This window comes from Ornithorhynchus anatinus, chromosome 9, assembly GCF_004115215.2.
Source record: "Ornithorhynchus anatinus isolate Pmale09 chromosome 9, mOrnAna1.pri.v4, whole genome shotgun sequence".
Taxonomy (NCBI): domain Eukaryota; kingdom Metazoa; phylum Chordata; class Mammalia; order Monotremata; family Ornithorhynchidae; genus Ornithorhynchus; species Ornithorhynchus anatinus.
This window is the reverse complement of record NC_041736.1, coordinates 21206400-21231496: the sequence shown is the minus strand read 5'-3', so window position 1 is coordinate 21231496 and position 25097 is coordinate 21206400. Positions and strand designations below refer to the sequence as shown.

Below are 25097 nucleotides of genomic sequence, written 5' to 3'. Positions count from 1 at the left end.
AATCACCGGTGCCCATCACGGGTGCCCTTCTGCTCAAGGATAACCAGCCACCTCCAAATGTTTTCCTCAGCTAAAATCGGATCAAATTTTTCTCCCTGCCCCATGGCAAAAGGGCAAGGATGTGAAGTCTAGAATCTGGAATAAACAGCAGCCTGGCCTAGTGGAAAGAACACAGGCCTGGGAGGCAGTGGACTTGAGTTTTCATCCCACTTGTTTGCTGTGTGACTATAGGCAAGTCACTGAACTTCTCTGGATCTCTGTTACCTCATCTGTAAAATGGAGATTAAATTCTCCTCCCTCTGACTTAGAATGTGAGCCTCATGTGGGACAGGGGCTGTATCCAACATGATTATCTTGTATCTCTCCCAGTGCCTGGCACATAATAAGTGCTTAGCATGTATTGTTAAAACTAATAGTAATAAAGATGAAGAGAAATCAGCTTGGGTTATGTTGCCGAGTTTAAATGTTTAATGTGTGCTATTTTTCAGATCAATTTCTCCTCGTTCCACCAGTCGTTCTCCCGCACGCATGTCTCCGGCCCGCATGTCTCCGGTCCGCTTGTCCCCCGCACGTATGTCTCCGGCCCGTGTGTCTCCTGGACGGAGGCTGGATGAAACAGATGAGTCGCAGCTGGAGAGATTGTACAAGCCCGTCTTCGTGCTGAAACCCACCTCCTTCAAATGCGCAGAAGGGCAGACAGCAAGATTTGACTTGAAAGTTGTCGGCCGACCTATGCCGGAAACATTCTGGTTTCATAATGGTACGGTAGCTTTCTTTACTTGGAGATCTTATCCCTCTAGATTGTAGGCTCGTTGTGGGCAGGGGACGTGACTGATAATTTGGTTGTACTGTACTCTCCCAAGCGCTTAGTCCAGTGTGGTGCATATAGTAACTGCTCAGTAAATATGACTGATTATGGGAATGTCCTACAGTGCCTGGATGTGGAACTAACATTTTGGTTCTGTGTTCCAGGTGAACAAGTTGTTAATGACTTTACCCATAAGATAGTCATCAAAGAGGATGGTACGCAGTCATTAATTATCGTGCCTGCCAACCCGAGTGACTCTGGAGAGTGGGCTGTAATTGCACAGAACAGGGCTGGAAAATCTTCAATCTCAATGACTTTAACTGTGGAAGGTATTTATGGTTCGCTTCCTGAAAGAAATGGCATTTGGGTGAAATTTTGAGACGATCATTTCCTGATCACACTGACTTTTCTTTTCAGCTGTGGAACACCAAGTGAAGCCGGCGTTTGTGGAAAAACTGAAGAACGTGAATGTAAAGGAAGGCTCTAGCCTTGAAATGAAAGTCAGAGCTACGGGCAATCCGAATCCAGACATTGTTTGGTTGAAAAACAGTGATATCATTGTACCTCATAAATATCCAAAGATTAAGTAAGTGTTTTTTGAGAAAAGTAAAACCCGGTTTATAGGGCCGTCAGGAAACGTGTGAATTATGAGTACTGTGGACTCATGGATCATTTTCTGCTCGTTCTAGAATCGAAGGAACCAAGGGTGAAGCGGCCCTTAAGATAGACTCGATCGTCAGTCACGATTCTGCGTGGTACACTGCGACTGCCATCAATAAGGCGGGACGTGACACCACCAGGTGTAAAGTGAACGTGGAAGTTGAATTTGCCGAGCCCGAACCGGAGAGAAGATTGATCATCCCACGGGGAACCTACAAAGCTAAGGAGATCGCCGCCCCAGAACTGGAACCGCTCCATCTGCGTTATGGCCAAGAGCAGTGGGAAGAGGGAGACCTCTACGATAAAGAGAAGCAACAGAAGCCCTTCTTTAAGAAAAAGCTCACGTCGCTGAGGCTCAAGCGTTTTGGGCCCGCCCACTTCGAATGTCGACTCACCCCAATCGGCGACCCGACCATGGTGGTGGAATGGCTCCACGACGGCAAGCCGCTGGAAGCCGCCAACAGGCTCCGCATGATCAACGAGTTTGGATATTGCAGCCTTGACTATGGAGTTGCCTACAACAGGGACAGCGGAGTTATCACTTGCAGAGCGAGTAACAAGTACGGGACCGATCACACGTCCGCTACCCTCATTGTTAAAGATGAGAAAAGTCTCGTTGAAGAATCTCAGCTGCCCGAAGGCAGGAAGGGACTGCAGCGGATCGAAGAGCTGGAGAGGATGGTCCACGAGGGGGCCCTGACTGGCGTGACGACAGATCAGAAAGAGAAGCAAAAGCCAGACATCGTTCTGTTCCCCGAGCCAGCCCGGGTTCTCGAGGGGGAAACGGCTCGGTTCCGTTGCCGGGTCACGGGCTACCCTCAGCCCAAAGTCAACTGGTATCTCAACGGGCAGCTCATCCGCAAGAGCAAGAGGTTTCGGGTCCGCTACGACGGCATCTACTACCTGGACATCGTAGACTGCAAATCCTACGACACGGGAGAAGTCAAGGTCACGGCAGAAAATCCCGAAGGCGTCATGGAACATAGAGTGAAACTGGAGATTGAACAGAGGGAAGATTTCCGATCTGTCCTCCGGCGAGCCCCCGAACACAAGGCCGAAACCCAACTCCACGAATCCGGGAAACTTCAGTTTGAGGTGCAGAAGGAAGACCGACCTGCTGATACCAAGGAATCCAAGGAAGTGGTGAAGCTGAAAAGGGCCGAGAGAATCACCCACGAGAAGATCTCTGAAGAGAGTGAAGAGCTGCGCAGTAAATTTAAGAGGAGGACAGAGGAGGGCTACTATGAAGCCATCACCGCTGTGGAGCTCAAATCTCGCAAAAAGGATGAGTCGTACGAAGAAATGCTGAAGAAGACGAAGGACGAACTCCTTCACTGGACCAAAGAATTAACTGAGGAGGAAAAGAAAGCCCTTCTCGCTGAGGGACAGATCACCATTCCGACCTTTAAACCCGAAAGGATCGAACTGAGTCCAAGTATGGAAGCCCCCAAAATCTTCGAGAGAATTCAAAGCCAGACTGTAGGACAGGGTTCCGATGCCCATTTCCGAGTGAGGGTAGTGGGGAAACCAGACCCTGAGTGTGAATGGTACAAAAATGGAGTTAAGATCGAACGTTCTGACCGCATATACTGGTACTGGCCTGAGGATAACGTCTGCGAATTAGTCATCAGAGATGTCACGGCGGACGACTCTGCTAGCATCATGGTGAAAGCTATCAATGTAGCTGGTGAAACCTCCAGCCACGCGTTCTTGCTTGTTCAAGGTACTTTCCATCTACCGATTTTGTATATATATTTTTAAATATCACCCCACACTACATGTCTTGTATATCGATTTGCATTCCAATCTGTGTTGCCCCAGGTTTAAAATGATTTTGCTGATTTTTTTTTTTTTTGGCAGCCAAACAGTTGGTCACTTTCACCCAGGAATTACAAGATGTGGTTGCTAAGGAAAAAGACACCATGGCAACCTTTGAATGTGAAACTTCAGAGCCATTTGTCAAAGTGAAATGGTTTAAGGACGGTGTGGAAATTTCTTCTGGAGATAAATATAGGATGCACTCTGATAGGAAGGTCCACTTCCTTTCTGTCCTGACAATCGACATGTCTGATGCTGAAGATTACAGCTGTGAACTTGTAGAGGATGAAAATATCAGGACCACAGCCAAACTTATTGTTGAAGGTAATAAAAAATATTTCTAACTTTACTCGATTCGCCTCATTTAAAGATATTCTGTGTCATGAAAAAATGAATTGCCCATTTTAACAGCAGTAGTAGTAATAATAATATTCTTAAGTGCCTGTGGTGTGCAGGGCACGGTACTAAGCACTGGGATATAGTAGAAGAGGGGATTAGATATGGAACTCTTCCCTCAAGGGGCACCCCGTTTAAAAATATAAGTGGGAGAGGGGACTGGCTATAGATACATAGGGAGAAATGCCTAAAAGACACGGACAGACACAGAAAAATTAAGCTTCAGCTTAAATAACCATGGTCTGGAGTAAAGAAGGTATGTCAGAGGTAGGGACCCTGGTTGGCAAGGTAGGAAAGGGTTGGGTATTCCCGGTGGATTCACTGGGCCTTCTGGTGGAGGGAGATGAATTTATATTCACCGGCAGAGGCGATGATCCAGTTTGGTTCATTAACATTTCTAAATGTGGCAAACTTTCATGATCCACATCTGAAAAAATGGCCAAGCTAAACCTCAAGGCAAACCTCAACCTTTATTTTAAATATAAATTCTATATTTGCAATAATGCTGTGAACATCTAAAAAAAATCAGGTTATTCATTTTCATGGCTTCATGATGGACGTTCAAAAATATCGTTCTCTTAAAATACAGGCGCTGTTGTTGAGTTTGTGAAAGAACTCGAGGATCTAGAAGTGCCAGAGTCACTGTCGGGAGAACTAGAATGCATCGTTTCCCCTGAAAATGTTGAAGGTAAATGGTACCACGGTGATGTAGAACTGCATTCCAATGGCAAGTATACCATAGTATCTCGCCGTGGCCGTCAAAACCTCACCGTCAAGGATGTTACCAAGGAAGACCAAGGGCAATACAGCTTCGTGGTTGATGGGAAAAAGACAAGCTGTCGTCTGAAGATGAGACGTAAGCCTTTGAACTCAAGTCGGTCTTTAAATGTCGCGGGAAGAATTGCTTTTATTGACCTTTATGAGTACAATTTTCTTTGCCAATTGGTCCACAGCCCGTCCCATAGCGATCCTGCAAGGCTTGAGCGATCAAAAAGTCTGTGAAGGTGACATTGTACAACTTGAAGTTAAAGTCTCCCTGGAGAACGTGGAAGGCATCTGGATGAAAGATGGCCAGGAAGTGCAGCCCAGTGATCGGGTTCACATTGTGATAGACAAGCAATCACACATGTTGCTCATTGAGGACATGACCAAGGAAGATGCTGGAAATTATTCCTTCACCATTCCTTCCCTTGGACTTTCGACGAATGGACGGGTCTCCGTTTACAGTAAGTCCAATCGGGGTTTATTGCTGTACTATCTACTGTTGTATTGTAGCCCCCAAGTGCTTAGTACAGTGCTCTGCACTCAATAAACACGAGTGAATGATTGAATGAATTATTTTTGAACCATTCAGTGATGATGATGATGATGATGGTATTTGGTGAGTGCTTACTATGTGCTAAGCACTGTTGTAAGAGCTGGGGTAGATACAGTGTAATCAGGTTACCCCTCGTGGCTCACAGACTTAATCCTCATTTTACAGATGAGGTAACTGAGGCACAGAGAAGTTAAGTGACTAGCCCAAGGTCACGCAGCTGATAAGTGGTGGAGACAGGATTAGTGACCACAACCTTTGACTCCCAAGCCCGTGCTCTTTCCACTAAGCCACACTGCTTCAGTAATCTGGGAGGCATTCGTAGTAGGCAGGGAACGTGTCTACCAACTCTAGAATACAAAATAATAGCAAGCACATAGCACGGTGTTTGACATAATCAATAGGATTGAGGCTTGGGTGAGCTGTAGGTTGAAGCAAAATCCCTTTCTGCCACTCATTCCATTGTGTCTCTGCAGGTGTGAGCATAGTGACGCCTCTCAAAGACGTGAACGTGATTGAAGGCACGAAGGCGGTTCTGGAATGTAAGGTTTCAGTCCCAGACGTGACTTCAGTTAAATGGTACTTAAATGATGACCAAATCAAGCCCGACGACCGCGTCCAAGACATCGTCAAAGGAACCAAGCAACGGTTGGTACTCAACCGGACCCACGCCTCAGACGAAGGGCCTTACAAACTGATTGTCGGGAAAGTTGAAACGAGCTGTAATCTCACTGTGGAAAGTAAGGATCTTGTCCTCCATTCATTCTTAGACATGGTTCCTTCTTTTTCCTGACGGTGGTGATAACCGAATTAAATTGTGCTCTCCTCCCCTGTCGCCCCAGAAATCAAAATAGTCAAAGGTCTTCATGACAGTACCTGCACTGAGACACAGAACGTGGTCCTTGAGGTCGAGCTTTCCCATGCAGGGATCGATGTCCTATGGAATTTTAAGAACAAGGAGCTCAAGCCTAGTGAAAAATATAAAATCGAAGCTCGTGGAAAAATATACAAATTGACAGTCCTGAACATGATGAAGGATGATGAAGGAGAATATACATTTTATGCTGGTGAAAATATGACATCTGGAAAACTGACAGTAGCAGGTGAGGAAATTTAACAGTGTCTGTAAGAGTGACAAATGCAACGCATTCTCTGCTTTCTTTCCAGTAAAAGGAATATGCCTGGTCATTGGTGTGATTGGGCAGTGGAATGTGAAAATGCTCAAATTCAGTAATCTATATTCTCTATTGAGTTTTTGTGTGTGTGTGTGTCTGTGACTAGAAAGGCGAGAGGGTACTGTAACTCAGGTGTTATTCTCATTCAGCAGAAATGTGTACCTTTTTAACCAAGATCTGATGGCCCAAGATTTGAGGGATAGTACAGTGGTCTCTCTGGCCCTAAGAGTCTATGATTTCATTATCAGGGTAAGTCAGGCAGCAGCATTTAGTGCTTTTGCAGTATTTTTTTTGCTGAAAACCGCTAGGCCCTAAGAAATTTCAAAAGAAGAGCAAGAACCTCCAGGATGCTTACCATTTGCTGGGACACGGAAGATGAGGAAATGCATATTCACAAATATGCACAGGAAATTTAGAAGAGAACAAATAAAAATTGTATGCAAATATTAGGAGACTTGGAGTGATCAATTAGGTACAGTCAATTTGGGACGGTTTCATGGAGGAGATTGGTTCTGGCAAACTTGAGGAATCCAAACCATTAAAATGAAATAGTCTAACAGAAATCCTCAAAGACTCAAAGAATCCAAAGTAGACCATCTTAAAAGTCAATCATGGAAAACTCATAGAAGACATAGCCAAAATACTTTAATTTGTTTGCTTTTCACAAATACTAGTTGATTCGACTAGGCTGTAGTTTTAGATCATTTGTCTTTCATTGTTTTCATTTAGTTTTTTGCCATGCAGTTTTACAGTAACGTTTTGGAAGAAGAGAAGGCAAAGAGAAGAGGGGATTTTTAGACATAGAGAAGGCTAAATTCTGCATTCAAACCAAAGCTAAGAAATTATTAGTGACTTTGGGAACACACAGGATTCTGGAACACTAGCAATGAGGGCTTTTATCTTGACATGATTTTACCTGGTTTTCAGGATCACCAGAGGTTAAAAATAGAACGCCTTTGCATTAGCCTAAGAGATGGCTATATTATTCAAACGTTATAAAATCCCCAATTATGACAGCAGTATCCTAATAATTTGGAGGAGAGCACCATGTTTGGCCTTGATTCTATTTAGTTGCCATTGTTTTTACGAGATGTTCTTCCCCTTGACGCTGTTTAGTGCCATTGTTCTTGTCTGTCCGTCTCCCCCGATTAGACTGTAAGCCCGTCAAACGGCAGGGACCGTCTCTATCTGTTGCCGACTTGTTCATCCCAAGCGCTTAGTACAGTGCTCTGCACATAGTAAGCGCTCAATAAATACTATTGAATGAATGAATGAAAGGAATGAAGAAAGCACCATTGATTCCCTCCACATGCAGTGAAAAGTGAATGTAGAGTGTGTGGCGTGAAAAGCGAAAATACAATGTGACGAAAATTATTTCATTAGACACACCCATTGTAAATACTTGCCCTTTGAAACAGGAAGCCCATGGCGGACTGGGTAAACATGTTATTCATGGAGCTCTTCAGGGTAAAGCAAAGAGATGGACTGATTTTATTATTTTTTCTTTGCTCGTTCACAAGGGGGTGCAATCTCCAAGCCTCTGACAGACCAGACCGTGGCGGAGTCGCAGGAAGCCGTCTTCGAATGTGAAGTGGCCAATCCGGATTCCTCAGGCGAATGGCTGAAGGAGGGCAAACCCCTCACTATGAGTAACAACATCCGAAGTGAGAAAGATGGACACAAAAGAAGGCTCATCATTGCCGTTACTAAATTAGATGACATTGGAGAATACACGTACAGAGTGGCTACCTCAAAAACATCTGCTAAACTCAAAGTTGAAGGTGTGTAATTATTATTATTGTTCCTCTCAGCATTATTGGTTATAATAAGAAGCAGCTGTGGCCTAATGGTTAGAAGCACGGGCCTGAAGTCAGAAAGATCTGGGTTCCAATCCTCGCTCCACCACTTGTCGGCTGCGTGACCTTAAGCAAGTCACTTAACTTATCTTTCCCTCGGTTACCCCATCTATAAAATGGGGATTAAGACTGTGAGCTCCTTGCAGGGCAAAGACTGAATCCAAGCTCTCAGCCTTGTATCTACCCCAGGGCTTTAGTTCAGTACCTGGCACCTAGTGTGTGCTTAACAAACACCATTAAAAAATCAAAATAGCATTTGGTAAGCATTTACTATGTGCTAATTATTATACTAAGTGCTGGGATAGATACAAGTTAATCAGGTCAAGCGCAGTTCCTGCCCACATGGGGCTCAGAGTCTGAGGCCGGAGAACGACATCTAATCCCCGTTTTACAGATGAGAAAACTGAAGCCCAGAGAAGTTAAGTCTCCTACCCAAGGTCACACAGCTTCAATTACTAGGTTTGTTCTGTTTCAATCCTACTTGATCGACTATCCGCAAATTCCCTGTGGGCTTTTTCAATACCTGAGGAAATTCAACTTAGAATGGATGCCTATTTTCCACTTTTACCATTACACATATCCCCCAAAACAATATTTAAGCAATGATCTGCCCATGGTTTCTTGGATTTTAATTTTCCAATGGATTTGTGTATGTGACTGATTGCAGTTGACTACTGATGGATTGCATTTGCCTTTTCAGCTGTCAAAATCAAGAAGACCCTAAAGAACCTGACTGTGACAGAAACCCAAGATGCTGTTTTCACTGTGGAACTCACTCACCCTGATGTGAAAGGGGTTCAGTGGATCAAGAATGGAGTTGAGCTACAATCCAATGACAAATATGAAATCTCCGTTAAGGGAACTTCTTACACCCTGAGAATTAAAAACTGTGCTATTGTGGATGAGTCCGTTTATGGCTTTAAGCTCGGAAGGTTAGGAGCCAGCGCAAGACTTCACGTTGAGAGTAAGTCACCCTAGTAAAGAAGCCCAACTCTGTCAGCAGCTGATCTTAAGCGAGTCACTTCCATCGCTAAACAATCTTATTTTCCTTAGCCGTGAAGATCATTAAAAAGCCTAAGGACGTGACTGCCCTGGAAAATGCCACGGTGGCTTTTGAAGTCAGCGTCTCCCACGACACCGTACCAGTAAAGTGGTTCCACAAGAATGTGGAGATTAAGCCAAGCGATAAACACAGGCTGGTTTCCGAAAGGAAAGTGCACAAGCTGATGCTGCAAAACATTGCCTCCGCCGATGCTGGAGAATACACTGCTGTAGTCGGGCAACTCGAATGCAAGGCCAAGTTGTTTGTGGAGAGTAAGTATCTCGTCTTGTCCTGGAACAGTGTCCCACAGTCATTCCCAAGGATGATTGCCATGCGTTGGCTTCTCTTTAAGGATAAAAGCAAATATCTCACCTGAACCCACTTGGTCTTTTCACAGCTCTCCATATCACAAAGACCATGAAGAGCATCGAAGTGCCTGAGACCAAAACGGCCTCTTTTGAGTGTGAAGTGTCGCACTTCAACGTCCCTGCTATGTGGCTGAAGAACGGGGTGGAGATTGAAATGAGTGAAAAGTTTAAAATCGTGGTCCAAGGAAAGCTCCATCAACTCATTATCATGAATACCAGCACGGAGGATTCAGCGGAGTATACTTTTGTCTGTGGAAATGATCAAGTCAGTGCCACCCTGACAGTGACACGTAAGTGGAAAACAAAACTGAATGGAAACATGAGGGATTAGGCAGTCTATTAATCGATTGTATTGAGTGTTTACTGCGTGCAGAACTTCTTACTAAGCGTTTGGGAGAGTACACTATAACAGAGTTGGTAGACATGTTCCCTGCTCTCAGGAAGCTCAGAGGGCCACAACCACCCATGTCTTTTTCCCACAGTCATTCCAACTGGAGACACTCCATGAGCCAAAAGTTCTCAGCAACTCTGGCTTGAAGAACCTTAAGCCTTGAAGGACCGCTAGACTGTCAGGGACCTTGCTTTACTGACTATATTACGCAATATATTTGTCAAGGACAAACTCCTCACTGTTGGCTTCAAAGCTCTCCATCTCCTTGACCCCTCCTACCTCACCTCCCTTCTCTCCTTCTCCATCCCAGCCTTCACACTCCACTCCTCTGGTGCTAACCTTCTCACTGTGCCACGTTCTCTCCTGTCCCGCCGTTAACCCCTGGCCCACGTCCTACCTATGGCCTGGAATGCCCTCCCTCCTCAAATCTGCCAAACAATCACATCGCCCCCACCTTCAAAGCCCTGCTGAAGGCTCACCTGCTCCAGAAGACCTTCCCAGACTTAGCCCCACTTTCCTCACCTTACCCTCCCCTCCCCACCGCACTTGTGTATATATGCACCTAGCTATAATTCTATATTAATGCCTGCTAACTTGTTCTGATGTGTGTATATATATATATATATATCTATATATATATCTCTATATATATCTATATATATATCTCTATATATATCTATATATATATCTATATATATATAATTCTATTTATTTTGATGCTATTGATGCCTGTTTACTTGTCTTGATGTCTGTCTCCCCCACTTTCTAGACCGTGAGCCCACTGTGGGCAGGGATTGTCTCTCCTTGTTGCTGAATTGTACTTTCCAAGTGCTTAGTACAGTGCTCTGCACACAGTAAGCGCTCAATAAATAAGATTGATTGAATGAACTGTATTGTACTCTCCCATGCTTAGTACATTGTTCTGCCCACAAGGAGCATTCAATAAAAACCACCTATTGATTAATTCCTTTGATGCACTCTTAAGTCAGTACGTGGATAGACAGACTTTTAATAAGCGCTTCCTTTGAACCTGATAATCTATTGGACTTGATAGAGATGTGATTTCTAGGGATACCGTCCTCATATTTCATCCCCATCAAACTACTCTGTGACTTCTGCATTTGGAGATTACCCAATTTGGAATAATCTAATGAAGTTAAACAGTGACTAAATTGTTCCCCAAACCTTTCAGCCTGCTGCAAGTTTAAGCCTGCTACACACTTTGTCATCATCCTTATCAACAACATTTGTTGACTGTCTACTAGTGCACACCACTGTACTGAGCACCTACTATATACCGAGCACTCCACTAGGAACTTGGAAACACAAATTTAAAACTAAAAGATGCGGTCCCTACCTCTAGAAGTTTATAATCTCATGGCTAAATGATCAAATGGTTCAGTAATGTGGGAGGCCTTAAGTCTAGACCTCTAGGAGTTTATAATAGCATGGTTAAATGATCAAATGTTTAAAAGAGATACTTACTTGGATTTTTACCTCTCCTTCAGCAATATTAATTACATCTATGCTGAAAGACATCAATGCAGAAGAAAAGGATACAATCACATTCGAAGTAACTGTGAACCATGAAGGCATCACTTACAAATGGCTGAAGAACGGGGTCGAGATCAAGTCAACTGATCGGTGCCAGATGAGAACCAAGAAGCTCACCCACTCACTGAACATAAGAAATGTCCATTTTGGAGATGCCGCCCAGTACAGTTTTGTGGCTGGAAAAGCAGCCTCCACAGCTACCCTCTTTGTGGAAGGTATCGTTTCACAACTGTCACGTTTACGAATGATAGCCGGGCACCCTACACCCCGTGGGTAGAACGCTAATCGTATTGATGTTGCTTTCCAGCTCGTCACATTGAATTTAGGAAACATATTAAGGATATTAAGGTTGTGGAGAAGAAAAGAGCAGTGTTTGAATGTGAAATTTCTGAACCCGACATCACCGTCCAGTGGATGAAAGATGGGCAGGAGCTGCAGGTTACTGACAGGTGAATTCTGAGGGCTGGCTTCTTGTCAACAGGGAACATGTCTTTTGTAGTCTCCTGAGCTTTTAGAATAGTACCGTGCACACCGTAAGCGCTCAATAGATACCACTGATGGACTGATTGATCCAACAAAACTCCAAGGGTTTGTCATCAACAAATAACACAACACAACATCCTTTTGCTCCTGCAGAATGAAGATCCAGAAGGAGAAATATGTTCATCGTCTCCTTATCACTTCGACACGCATGTCAGATGCTGGGCAGTACTCGGTAGTGGCAGGAGGAAACATGTCCACTGCTAATCTCTTTGTGGAAGGCCGTGATGTTCGCATAAGAAGTATCCGTAAGGATGTTCAGGTATCGTGAGAAGGCTGAGCTATAAAAGAGTATGATCCCAAATCCCCGGGTATCTCCAGTTTTCCTTTTTCCCTTCCGGGTTTTTTTTTCTGGGGAAATAACTCTCCCCAAAGTGACTTATCTTTATATTATGAAATATTTTCTGCACTATAGTCCATACTTTTTCCCGTGCACATAGGTGCTGTGCCCATCTGAAAGACCCCTGTTTACTGCTGCTTATAAATTTGTATTCACTTTTCAATAAAATATTCCTTACTAAAAAGATGTGTATGAAATAAGGCAATAAACCAAAGTAATATTTAAAGTCATTTAGGGGATAATCAGTATAGGAATATTGGCTGAGGGGCGTTTTTTTTTTTTTTAAGCAACCAGTTTTTGAAGGATTAAATCCCATCTGGAGACCTCACTGGAATTATAATTACCTTGGTTCCTGCACTGATACTAAAATCTGTTTATTGTCCTGCTAGGGAAGAAGGCTCTGTACCTTTCTAAGGGTTACGATAGCGACTTTCTCATTTCAGTGGCTTCTCTCCGACTCTGAAGGAGGAAGAGCCAAACTACAAAGTTAACTATGGGATTAACCCAAACAGTGAACTTTACCTTGAAGGGATGTTTCTCAGGGAAAGGGAATGTTTGCTTAAAAGTGTTTTGGCCTAGTGGAAAAAGCTCGGGCCTCAGAGTCAGAGGACCTGGGTTCTAATCCCAGGTCTGCCACCTGAGTGCTGTGTGACTTCAGGCAAGTCACTTAACATCTCTGTACCTCAGTCTCCTCAACTGTAAAATGGGGGTTCAGTATCTCTTTCCCTCCTACTTAGATTGTGAGCCCTGTGTGGGGCAGGGACTGTATCCAACCTAATTAACTTGTGTCTACCTCAGGCTTGGAACTGGGAGACATTTGGCCATTTGTTCATTCATATTGTGTGCTTACTGTGTGCAGAGCACTGTACTTAATGCTTGGGAGAGTACAATACAACAATAAGGAAAAACATTCTTGGCCCACAGTGAGCTTTTTGGGAACCCTCATTTGAGAGGTGTATGACAGCCTTGTATCTTAGAATAGAGCAAGCCAGTGTGGAACCCGGGTGTCCAACTCCAGGAGTCAGGGGAAAGTGTGTAATGACACTTGGGCAGAGGGAACAAGATACTTCTGCCTGCCCGGGAATGCTCCCTCCTTGCTACCTCCCCCCATTTCCCCCTGCCCCGGGGTCCTCTAGCACCATAGAAATTGGTCTGAGGTAAACTTGAAAAAGAAAATAGTCACTTTGTCAGACCGCATGGCGATCGCCCAGTTATTGGTCATTTTGCCCGACGTGACTACCATTTTCTCAAAAGCCAGCTTGACCGATGGAGAAACGTTGTGCAATCTCGGGATCATTTCTCTTCAAGACAAGGGTCAGAAGACCCTTCTTTTTCCCTGGGTTCAGTGGCTCTTCCTCCAAATCCTGAATCCTAAGTGTGAACCTGAGACTCTCTACAGGACAACAGAAAGCCCTGTCTCGAGATGAGGGTTTTGAGAGGGTAGGAGGTCTGAAAAATGTCTACTGAAGTGAAGACAACAGACTGGTTGCAGAGGAAAAGCTGATGATTAAAACCCAACACACCATTCCTCTTAGAGGCAGGCAGGGAGAAACTTGTCTGCAACTTGATGCCTGGATTGTATTTATTATCCATCCAGTAAGCGGCGCCCCCAACCAGTCCCTGAAAGTTCAGATTTTAATTCTATTGTTACTGTATTGCATCATCAGGTCATTGAAAAACAGCGTGCTGTAGTGGAATTTGAAGTCAATGAAGAAGATGTTGATGCCCGCTGGTACAAGGATGGCATTGAGATCAATTTCCAGATTCAGGAACGTTACCAGTATGTTGTGGAAAGAAGAATCCATAGAATGTGCATCACTGAGACCAGACAAAGTGATGCTGGAGAATTCACCTTTGTAGCAGGGAAAAACAGGAGTTCCGTGACACTCCACGTCAATGGTATGATCAACAACGCCTGAACTCCTCTCCTTCCTTGTCTATGTGTTCCTCAATGTCATTAACATTGTCAAAAATTACTCAGAAGGCGAGCTTTTATGAATCAGAACTTTTGAGTAATGTGATTCACTTAGGTTCCCCTTCTTGATAACAGAATCCTTCTCCTTGTAATAATAACTGAATTTATAGCATGAATTTCCTCGTAAGTTCAGGAATTCTAGTGGATAAGGTACTATCACCCTTATTTCATAGCTGGAAAAACATCAGTATAGAGAAATAAAGTAGGTTTCCCAAGAGCACACAATTAGGCGGAAGTGGTACATAACTAGATTTTCATCTTCCAGGTCCTAGTTCCCTCGTTCATTAACTGTGTACTTCCCAGGCGGTGATAGCATATAATATTTATTGCAAACTTTATCTAGAGACTTGATAGGGTTCTATTTTATAAGGCTTTCCAACTAAGCAGCATGGCCTAGTGGATAAAGCATGGGATTGGGAGTCAGAAGGACCTCAGTTCATTCATTCATTCAACTGTATTTATTGAGCACTTACTGTGTGCAAAACACCATATTAAGCACTTGGGAAAGCACAATATTCTAATCATGACTCCACCACTTGTCTGTTGTGTGACCTCGGGCAAGCCACTTAATTTATCTAAGCCTTAGTTTTCTGTAAAATGGGGATTAAAAAAGAGAGCCCCATGTGGGACATGGACTGTGTCCAACCCAATTAGCTTGCAGGTATTACGGTGCCTGGAACATAGCACTTAACAAATACCATAAGAAACAAAAATAAAAAAGTTATCCTGGTCTACCCAGCCCTTTGGTACAGTAAAAACCTTTTGATCAGTGTTACCCAAGCCCTACAGGTTAGCTAATCAAATTTAGGGTTATTCATTCATTCAAATAGTATTTATTGAGCGCTTACTATGTGCAGAGCACTGTACTAAGCGCTTGGAATGGACAAGATGGCAACAGATACAGTCCCTGCCCTTTGACGGGCTTACAGTCTAATCAGGGGGGACGGGCAGACAAGAACAATGGCAGTAAATAGAGTCAAGTTATGATACTAGAGTTCAACAGTGTCCCAATCCATACTGCAGAGAACCACTTCTCCCTTCTGCCTCTTTCTTTTTTTAAAAAAAAAATATTTGTTGAGCAGTAAGCACTCAGTGGTTACCATCGATTTGATTTTTCTTATTTTATGGTATTTGTTTTCATATAACAGATGCCATAGTACATAGTTCAGCCAGTCACTGTACTGGTGGCAGATTTGGGGAATCCCTTCATTCATTCATTCAACTGATTTAAGTGCTTACTGTGTGCAAAGCACTGTACTAAGTGCTTGTAAAGGGGAGGTCACTGAAACCAAGCCCCTAGTCACTGGGTCCATTTCATCTGTCCTATTTCAGCTCCCGAGCCTCCCCAGATCATTCAGGAACTCCAGCCCATCACGGTGGAGTCTGGCAAACCTGCCCGCTTCTGCGCGGTAGTCTCAGGCCTTCCCCAGCCCAAAATCACCTGGTTCAAGGAAGAACAGCGGCTTTCCACCGGCTTCAAGTGCAAATTTCTGCACGACGGGCAGGAGTACACCCTCCTGCTCATCGAGTCTTTCCCGGAAGATGCGGCCGTCTACACGTGTGAAGCCAGGAACGACTATGGCGTCGCCGTTACCTCAGCCTCCCTTTCTGTGGAAGGTACCGTTTCCTGGGCCATTTTCCCTCTCGGCTTTGAAATCACGTTTTTAGCTCTGTGCTTGCTGAGCGAACTGACCCCGGCAAACTTTGTCTCTTTCCTGCAGTTCCAGAAGTTGTCTCCCCTGATCTGGAAATGCCCATTTATCCTCCTGCCATCATTTCGCCACTTCGCGATACTGTCACTTCCGAAGGACGGTCAGCTCGCTTCCAGTGCAGAGTTTCAGGAACAGGTGAGTTAACCACAGGAGATGGGATAGTGGATAGGGCACGGGCCTGGGGGTCAGAAAGACCTGGGTTCTAATCCCAGTTCCGCCCTTGTCTGCTGTGTGACCTTGGACAAGTCACATAGCTGCCCTGTGCCTCGGTTACCTCACCTGTAAAATGGGGATTGAGACTGTGAGCCCCATATGGGACAGAAACTATGTCCAACTTGAGTTGTTTGTATGCACCTCAGCGCATACTACATTGCCTAGCACATAGTAAGTGCCTAATAAATACCATCATTATTATTATTGTTAATGAGTGTTATTACAAACTCTGAATATTTCTTGTTATAATTCTGAATATTATATTGTACGCTACCAAGAACTTAGTACAGTGGTCTGCACACAGTAAGCACTCAATAAATACGACTGACTGATTTGTTGATTTTATAATGAATGCCATCACCAGCTGGTCCAGCCTGTATTCTGACTTCAACAGTGGCAACGGAAGGTTTGGAGTCAACGTGTGATAGGTGACCTCATAATAGTAATTACTATCAAGCACTGTGCTAAGACCAGAAGTAGATGCAAGATAATCAGATCAGACTCGATCAGTTGTATTTCTTGAGCACTTACTCTGCAGAGCACCGTACAGTGCACTTGGGAGAGTACAATATAACAGAATTGCTAAACATGTTCTCTGCCTAAAAGAAGCTTCTAGTCTAGAGAGAGAAGACCGACACTAAAATAAATGATTGACGGTTAGGTCCGTGAGCGCTTTAGGCCTGAGGATGAGGGGGAATAAAGTGGGCAAATTCAAGTGCAAGGGTGACACAGAAGAGAGAGGGAGTACGGGAAAGGTTGGTTTTGTTGGGAAAGGCCTCTTGGAGGAGATGTGACTGTAGTAACACTTTGAAGATGGGGGAGAGTGGATATGAGGGGGTGGCGAATTCCAGGCCAGAAGAAAGTGGTAGGTGATAGGAACGCAAAGTTCCTGCCTTTTAAATGATTCAAACTGTTAAACAGCTCATTTACAAAGCACAAGTCATTATTGATAATTCCCTGCCTTTCAGGAAATAGGTGGAGCCAGATTTTCAATGCTTATAGCAAGGGCAGGGATTGTCTCTATTTGTTGCCGAACTGTACTTTCCAAGCGCTTAACAATAATAATAGTAATGGTATTTGTTTAGCACTTAGTATGCGCCAAGCCCTGTTCTAAGCACTGGGGTAGTTACAAGGTAATCAGGTTGTCTCACACAGGGCTCACAGTCTTAATCCCCGTTTTACAGATGAGGGAACTGAGGCCCAGAGAAGTGAAGTGACTTGCCTAAGGTCACAGAGCAGACAAATGGCGCAGCAGGGATTAGAACCCATGACCTCTGATCCCAAGCCTGTGCTCTTTCCATTAAGCCACTCTGCTTCTATACTCAGTACAGTGCTCTGCACACAGTAAACTCTCAGTAAATATGATTGAATGAAAGTACCACCTACCATCGTAAGGAGTTAGTGGAAAATCAGGATCTAATAATAATGGTATTTGTTAAGCGCTTACTATGTGCAAAGCACTGCTCTAAGCGCTGGAGATACAAGGTGAACAGGTTGTCCCACGTGGGGCTCACAGTTTTTAATCCCCATTTTATGGATGAGGGAACTGAGGCCCAGAGAAGTGAAGTGACTTGCCCAAAGTCACACAGTGGGCAAACGGTGGAGTCGGGATTCGAACCCATGACCTCTGACTCCCAAGCCCGGGCTCTTTCCATTCATTCATTCAATAGGATTTATTGAGCGCTTACTATGTGCAGAGCACTGTACTAAGCGCTTGGAGTGTACAAATCGGTAACAGATGGAGACAGTCCCTGCCCTTTGACGGGCTTACAGTCTAATCGACGGGCTTTCTAGAAGATTTATGAAAGTTTCTGATCAAAACTGGGCTACATGCCATATTTATTGCATTATCGCCCCACTTTTGGGCATATTTTTGTAGCGCTAAAACAGGGGACGAGCTATTACCCAGGTCATATAAGAATTGACTCTTGTAGTAAGAAGGAGATATGGAAGAGGAAGGAGATAATAGGGCACTTGAGATGGTATCTCTCCTTTCTTTTGTACCCTCCCTAAACAAGGCATTCAATAAATCACCTCTTTCCACCCCTGCTGCTTTATTCACCTGCTCTTTGGGCCAATGGTGGAAGTTTTAATGAAATAATTACTCCCACCCATTGTTACAAGTTTACTTCATCTCCCCGGCTACTGCCCATCATAATGAATGAACTGCTAAGTAGTGGAGTTATTCTCCACCCCACCCACAAGTTATCACTGCTTGTGGTTAGTTTGGATTGTGTTTTTTGAAGAAGAAACAAAGGAGGCAATCTTGCTTGTCAATTCAGGTATGTTATCTGCCCCATGTTGGCTAGACAAGCCTCCTGCTGTGTGTTTATGGCAGGTACACAAGGGGAGATTGCAGGCCTGTAAACAGGGAAGGGGATTGATCCCACAGAATGTACTTGGGCAGTATGTCTGGCATCTGGTTTTGTAGCCCAAAATAAGGTTCCAGCAGAATAAGAAAAATTCTCGTTCGCATTAAAAAAAGAAAGCTTAAAAATCTGGGATGGAATTGATTTTAAATGAGCTTAAGTAACCTTATATCGATCCTTTATCAACCGCAACGTATCTGTTTATTGCACCCTTCCAAGCGGTTAGTGCAGTGCTTTGCACACAGTAAGTACTCAATAAATACGATTGAACGAATAAATATTTCAGGAGTTGCTCGCAGGCTTATTCTCGGCTATTTAGAAATCCGGGATGAAAATTTGATTTCAGAGACTTGCTTAAGTCGTCTGCGGGGCACATAGAACTCTTTTTCCGTGCAAGCCTTTTCCACTGTTAAAATGCTGCCTCTGTTCTGGATCGGGGCTGGGGAATTAAGGATGTGGCAGAAGCACTGTTGTCATGCTACACAGATAAAATCGGAAGTCTTGAAAGGAGGTGCCAGGACCTTCCGATGGGATCAAATGCTTTCTGAAGTGCAAAAGTAGCTGCTTGGGTGGTAGAGTGGAGTAAAGCCCCTGAATATCAACTTGGGAAGAAGTGTCTTAAACCACACAAGGTCTGTGGCTCCTCCTACTGATTAAATGCTAAAAAGCTTCTTTTACTGTTTTGTGAAAGTTTCCTTTTTACAAAGTTTACTGGAATTTTCAGTGGTGGTATTCTATAGCTAATTTTTAAAAAGATGAATGCATTTTCATAAATGGAAGGATACTCTGCTCTTTTTATTTACCTGTTGAGATATCTTTAAACTGTCACATTTGCACTGTGTTAAAGGTTACTTTGTCAAATAGACCGCATTTTACGGTTACGAATAATTTGCTACACGTTGTGCGTTTTGTGATAGCGGCATGGCTCAGTGGAAAGAGCCTGGGCTTCGGAGTCAGAGGTCATGGGTTCGACTCCCAGCTCTGCCACTTGTCAGCTGTGTGACTGTGGGCAAGTCACTTAACCTCTCTGTGCCTCAGAGAAGGTGCCTCCTATCAAAATAGGAGAAGCACACCGCTTAGTGGTTAGATCCCGGACCTGGGAATCAGAAGGATCTGAGTTCTAATACCGTCTCTGCCATGTGTCTGCTGTATGACCTTGGGCAAGGCACTTAACTTCTCTGATCCTCGGTTACCTCATCTGTAAAATGAGGCTTAAGATGTGAGCCTCACATGTGACATGGGCTCTTTCCAAACCGATCAGCTTGTATCCACTCCAGCACTTACCACAGTGCCTAGCACATAGTAAGCGCTTAACAGATACCATTTTTAATAAATTAGTCCATCAAAAACTGGTGATTACTAAGTGCTTATCATGTGCAGAGCACTATATTAAGCACTTGGTAGAGTACGACAGAGGATTCTCACGTGAACCCTTCCCTCATGGAAGTACATTTCCTGGGGCACAGCCTAGTTCCATTTCTACCATTGAACCTAGCAGGATTCGGGTTTGGGGAACAATAGGCGATTTTTGAGTTTGCTCTTTCTCCTGGGCCTGTTTGGATCCAGCCAGTTCCGCTACTCTTCTAGTGAGGGCGTGTCAGGCAGTAGTAGTTAATGAGTACTTACTGTGTGGAGAGCACTACTAAGTGATTGGCAGAGTACAGTATAACAGAAACATTCCCTGCCCACAATGAGCTTACAGTCTATATTGGGAGACAGACATTAATAGAACAAATTTGTACCTAAGTGCTGAGGGGCTGGAAAGGAAGGATGAATAAAGGGAGCAAGTCTGGCTGATGCAGAAGGGAGTGGAAGAAAAGGAAAAGAGGGCTTAGTCAGGGAAGGCCTCTTGGAGGAGGTGTGCCTTCAGTAAAGCTTTGGAGAGAAGGAGAGTAATTGACGGATACGAAGAGAGAGGACATTCCAGGCCAGAGGTGGGTGACGAGCTAAAGATGCAGTGAGTAGGTTGGCATTAGAGGAGCGGAATACGTGGGCTCGCTCGATTGTAGTGAGGTGAGGTGGGAGGGGGCAAGGTGATAGAGTGCTTTAAAGCCAATGATAAAGAGATGGTAAGGCATGTGGGGTTCCTCTGTTCTTGCCACGCAGATCAGAGACGTTGAGACCCTTGGCAGTTCGAGATCTCTATAGTCCAAAGCTCAGGATAATATAGGACTGGGAATGGGGCCAGTGGGTCTGAAATAAAGGAGAGAAAAAGAGAAGAAAGGAGCATGGCCTAGTGGAAGGAGCATGGACCAGGGAGTCAAAGGACCTGCGTTCTAATCCTGATCTGCCAATTACTCCAAGACTTTGAGCAAGTCACTTCACTTCTCTGTGCCTAAGTTTCCTCAACTGTCTAGTAGGGATGAAATACCTGTTATCTTTCCTACTTTGACTGTGAGCCCCATGCGGGCTTCTCTGGCCTAATTTAATTTGTATCTACCCCAGTGTTTACAGTGGTGTTTGACACATAGTAAGCAATTAACAAATACTACAGAAAGAAGAGAAGAGACAAAGATTCAGTCCAGCAGAGAGGGTGAGGTGGAGTATGGAGGCAGAGAGACGGATAGGTGTGACAAAGTCTGGACACAGATGGGACACACACACACACACACAACCCCTCCCGCCTCCAACCACCCAACTTGCACCCAGGGCTGAGGATGATGATGAAGTCTCCTGTCAGAAACAACAGATGAGTCTCAGCCCTAGGACTTCAGGATGAAGAACCTTGATGAAGGAATTGTTTCTCATACTAGTGGCTCACAGACTGACACTTGCATTCTCTCGTACCTCAAAGACATGATTCCCCCTTAGGAATGAACCAAACAAATAGGTGGGAAAGGAAGAAGCGTATTGCAAAAGCACGTATGGTCAATAATAATAATTATGGTCCTTGTTCAAGTGCTTACTATATGCCAAACACTATTCTAAGCCCTGGGATAGATACAGGGTAATCAGGTTGCCCCACATGGGGCTCAGATTTTTAATCCCCATTTTATGGATGAGGTAATTGAGGCGCAGAGAAGTTGAGTGACTTTCCCAAGGTCACACGACAGAAAGGTGGCAGAGTGGGGATTAGAACCCACGTCCTCTGACTCCCAAGATCGTGCTCTTTCCGCTAACTTGAGCCAACTCGGGACTAGGGCTCAGTCTCACCCCTGATCCAACAAGGCTAAACCAATCACATTACTTAATAATAATAGTAATGGTGTTTAAGTGCTTACTGTGTGTCAAGCACTGTTCTAAGTGGGGGGTAGATACAAAATAATGAGGGGGAGACATGGGGTTCACAGTCTTAATACCCATTTTACAGATGAGGTAACTGAGGCACAGAGAAGTGAAGTAACTTGCCTAATAATAATAATACTAATGTTGGTATTTGTTAAGCGCTTACTATGTGCCGAGCACTGTTCTAAGCGCTGGGGTAGACATAGGGGAATCAGGTTGTCCCACGTGGGGCTCACAGTCTTAATCCCCATTTTACAGATGAGGGAACTGAGGCCCAGAGAAGTTAAGTGACTCGCCCACAGTCACACAGCCGACAAGTGGCAGAGCTGGGATTTGAACTCATGAGCCCTGACTCCAAAGCCCGTGCTCTTTCCACTGAGCCACACTGCTTAAGGGCACAAGCAGAGAAGTGGCGGAGCCGGGATTAGAACCCAGGTCCTTCCGACTCCCAGGCCCGTGCTCTATCCATTAGGCCGCGCTGCTTCATATTTACCGAAATAAGACTTGACCCGAGGTAGCTGAGGTCCGCCTCATAGTGCTTCTCTCCCGCTGCTCTGTTCCTCCTGTAGTGGCAGTTCTACCTCCAGCCTGGCTCCTTCTCCTGGAGAGGCTGCTGCCAATATGGCTTCTGCTGCTGTGGCCCAAGATTATGCAACAGGCCAGCGCTACAGCTGGGACTACATCAACTCTCCAATAGGCTGAGTTACCTGCCTCAGTCTACCTCCTCGAGGGGTCCCATGGCCTAATTTGGGCCATCTTGGTGAGCTTCGGGAGGTCCCTGTTGAAATGCAGGCCCCCCCTAACACCCCGTTGGACAGTAGCCCAAATCCCTGGTAATAATAATAATGTTGGTATTTGTTAAGCGCTTACTATGTGCAGACCACTGTTCTAAGCACTGGGGGAGATACAGGGTAATCAGGTTGTCCCACGTGAGGCTCACAGTTAATCTCCATTTTACAGATGAGGTAACTGAGGCACAGAGAAGTTAAGTGACTTGCCCACAGTCACACAGCTGACAAGTGGCAGAGCTGGGATTCGAACCCATGACCTCTGACTCCCAAACCCAGGCTCTTTCCACTGAGCCACGCTGCTTCTCTATATGCCAAGCTCTGTTCTAAGCACTGGGGTAGATACAAGGTAGTCGTGTCAGACACAGTCCCTGCCCCACATGAGCCTCACAGTCATAATCCCTGTTTTACAGATGAGGTAATTGAGGTCGTACAGCAGACGCGGTGGACCCTGAATTAGAACCCTGTCCTCTGACTCCCAGGCCTGTGCTCTTTCTGCCGGGCCACATTTCTTATTTTATTATTCTCTCCAAACCACTTGATGCAGTGCTTTGCGCACAGTGAGCACTCGATAAATATCACTGAGAGAAAGCGGCAGGGTACGTAGAATGTAAGCTGAACTGTCCTGTCCCCCAAAGGGCTCCCAGTATAAGGGAAGAAAGAATGGTAGCAATAATAATAATCGTGGTGTTTATTAAGTGCTTATTATATGCCAGGCACTATGCTAAGCGGTGGGCTGGATACAAGCAAATGGAGAACAGGTGCCAGGTTGAAGCAATCACCTGTCTCCCAGACGTGGCTGTTTGAAACTTGGTGTTCTTCGTGATGGTGCATGGGTATCCTGATCCTTATCTTCCTCGGGTAAACCCACAGAGGGCATAAGGAGTGCACACCCTGTCTCCCAGAATAAAGTTTCCAAGTTTGCCAGTCAGCTGCACAATACAGCAGTGAGAACTTGAGCCATTTTCTAGAATAGTGCTCTCTGCTCGAGGATAAAATAATGCCAAGACAACACGAAGCAAAAGCAAATCGCAGTGCTATTTAAATCAATATGGAACCATAAGCTAATCACCTGCAAGATTTCAACTCTCGATGGAAAACGTAGGAGGGATTCTTTCATTTTAAATTTGGTTTTCTGTCCTTTGTGCTTTCTCGAGCAGATCTGAAAGTCACTTGGTACAGCAGAAATAAGGAGATCAAGCCATCTCGGTTCTTTAGAATGACTCAATTCGAAGACACGTACCAACTGGAAATTGCTGAAGCTTATCCCGAGGACGAAGGAATATACACGTTCGTTGCTAGTAATGCTACAGGCCAAGTGTCCAGCACAGCTAACCTGAGACTGGAAGGTACAGTACTGCGACAGAAAAAGTCAGAGTTTAACTTTAGTCTCTGCTCCCACGAGGGCAGCGACGCCCACTAAAAATACATGTAAATCATTGTGCTGTCATTGTCTTTTAATTCCACTAATGATTACCATCTTACCTTCAATTTTTGGACTGGGCACCCTTCACTCCAGTTTTACGTTCGCCATTCTCATTTCCACGTTGCCTTATCCCATTGCCGCCAACATCAACTGACTTCCATCTCGCTCACTGAACTGCACGTGTTGGAGAGGGGAGGCCTCTGCTTCCTGAGAGAATTAGGCTGATTAAAATCCACTTGAAAATTTGACAGCTGAACGTGTTTTCAGGGGAGCGCCGGGCCATTTTACAGCCTGAGATAAGTGGGATAAAGTCATGGTTATCATTCCCAGGAGTGATCATCGAGAGAGGCATCGCTATTATTTATTTTAAGTTACAGTGCGGTGTTCCATGTAAAGTATTAAAGAAGAATCTCCCAGGCTCCACGTGTTTACACTCAAGATGGTTGTTTACATGGAGCTGTACATCTGGTTGGAAAGCGGACACTGCCAAGAGGGGGAACCTAGGAGAAATTGGACCCAACTGCATTTTATATTTCTGCCTTTAATGATGATTAGCGCTCAGCTCAGCCCCCAAGTAAAGTGAGATATCAACTCTTACCCAGCAAATAGCATCTGGTCCATTCCCTTGACAGAGCCCCTGACTTTGCGAGTTAAATGAAATCAACCCAGAGTATTTGAGTGTTTACCGTGTGCAGAGCACTGTAATAAGCACTTGGAAGAGCACAATAGAATTAGCAGATACGGTCCTTGCCTTCAAGGAGCTTATACTATAGTGGAGGGGACAGGCACTCAAATTACAGGTTGGGAAAGCAACCTGCCCAGGCTTGGGAGTCAGAGGTCATGGGTTCTAATCCCAGCAGTGCCATTTGTCAGCTGTGTGACTTTGGGCAAGTCACTTAACTTCTCCGTGTCTCAGTTACCTCATCTGGAAAATGGGGATTAAGACTGTGAGCCCCATGTGGGACAAGCTGATTACCTTGTACCACCCCCCCCCCAGCGCTTAGAACAGTGCTTGGCACATAGTAAGCACTTCACAAATGCCATCGTCATCATCATTATTATTATTATATGTACTTCCAAGTGCTGTGGGGGGGGAGTGTTTAGGGTTTTGGGCCATAAATTCATT

General features: G+C 44.7%; 1 protein-coding gene across 1 annotated transcript in view; it reads left to right on the top strand.

The window, feature by feature from the left end:
• Positions 1-25097, top strand: part of TTN (titin) — a 305556-nt gene that overhangs the window by 35053 nt on the left and 245406 nt on the right. The window contains 20 exon segments of the mRNA XM_039913043.1: positions 489-760; positions 973-1137; positions 1226-1394; positions 1498-3191; positions 3329-3610; positions 4272-4538; positions 4636-4908; positions 5474-5737; positions 5840-6100; positions 7693-7953; positions 8729-8992; positions 9082-9342; positions 9468-9728; positions 11338-11598; positions 11691-11832; positions 12020-12185; positions 13931-14162; positions 15571-15855; positions 15960-16085; positions 23706-23894. Coding sequence (XP_039768977.1) covers positions 489-760; positions 973-1137; positions 1226-1394; positions 1498-3191; positions 3329-3610; positions 4272-4538; positions 4636-4908; positions 5474-5737; positions 5840-6100; positions 7693-7953; positions 8729-8992; positions 9082-9342; positions 9468-9728; positions 11338-11598; positions 11691-11832; positions 12020-12185; positions 13931-14162; positions 15571-15855; positions 15960-16085; positions 23706-23894 — 6095 coding nt within the window.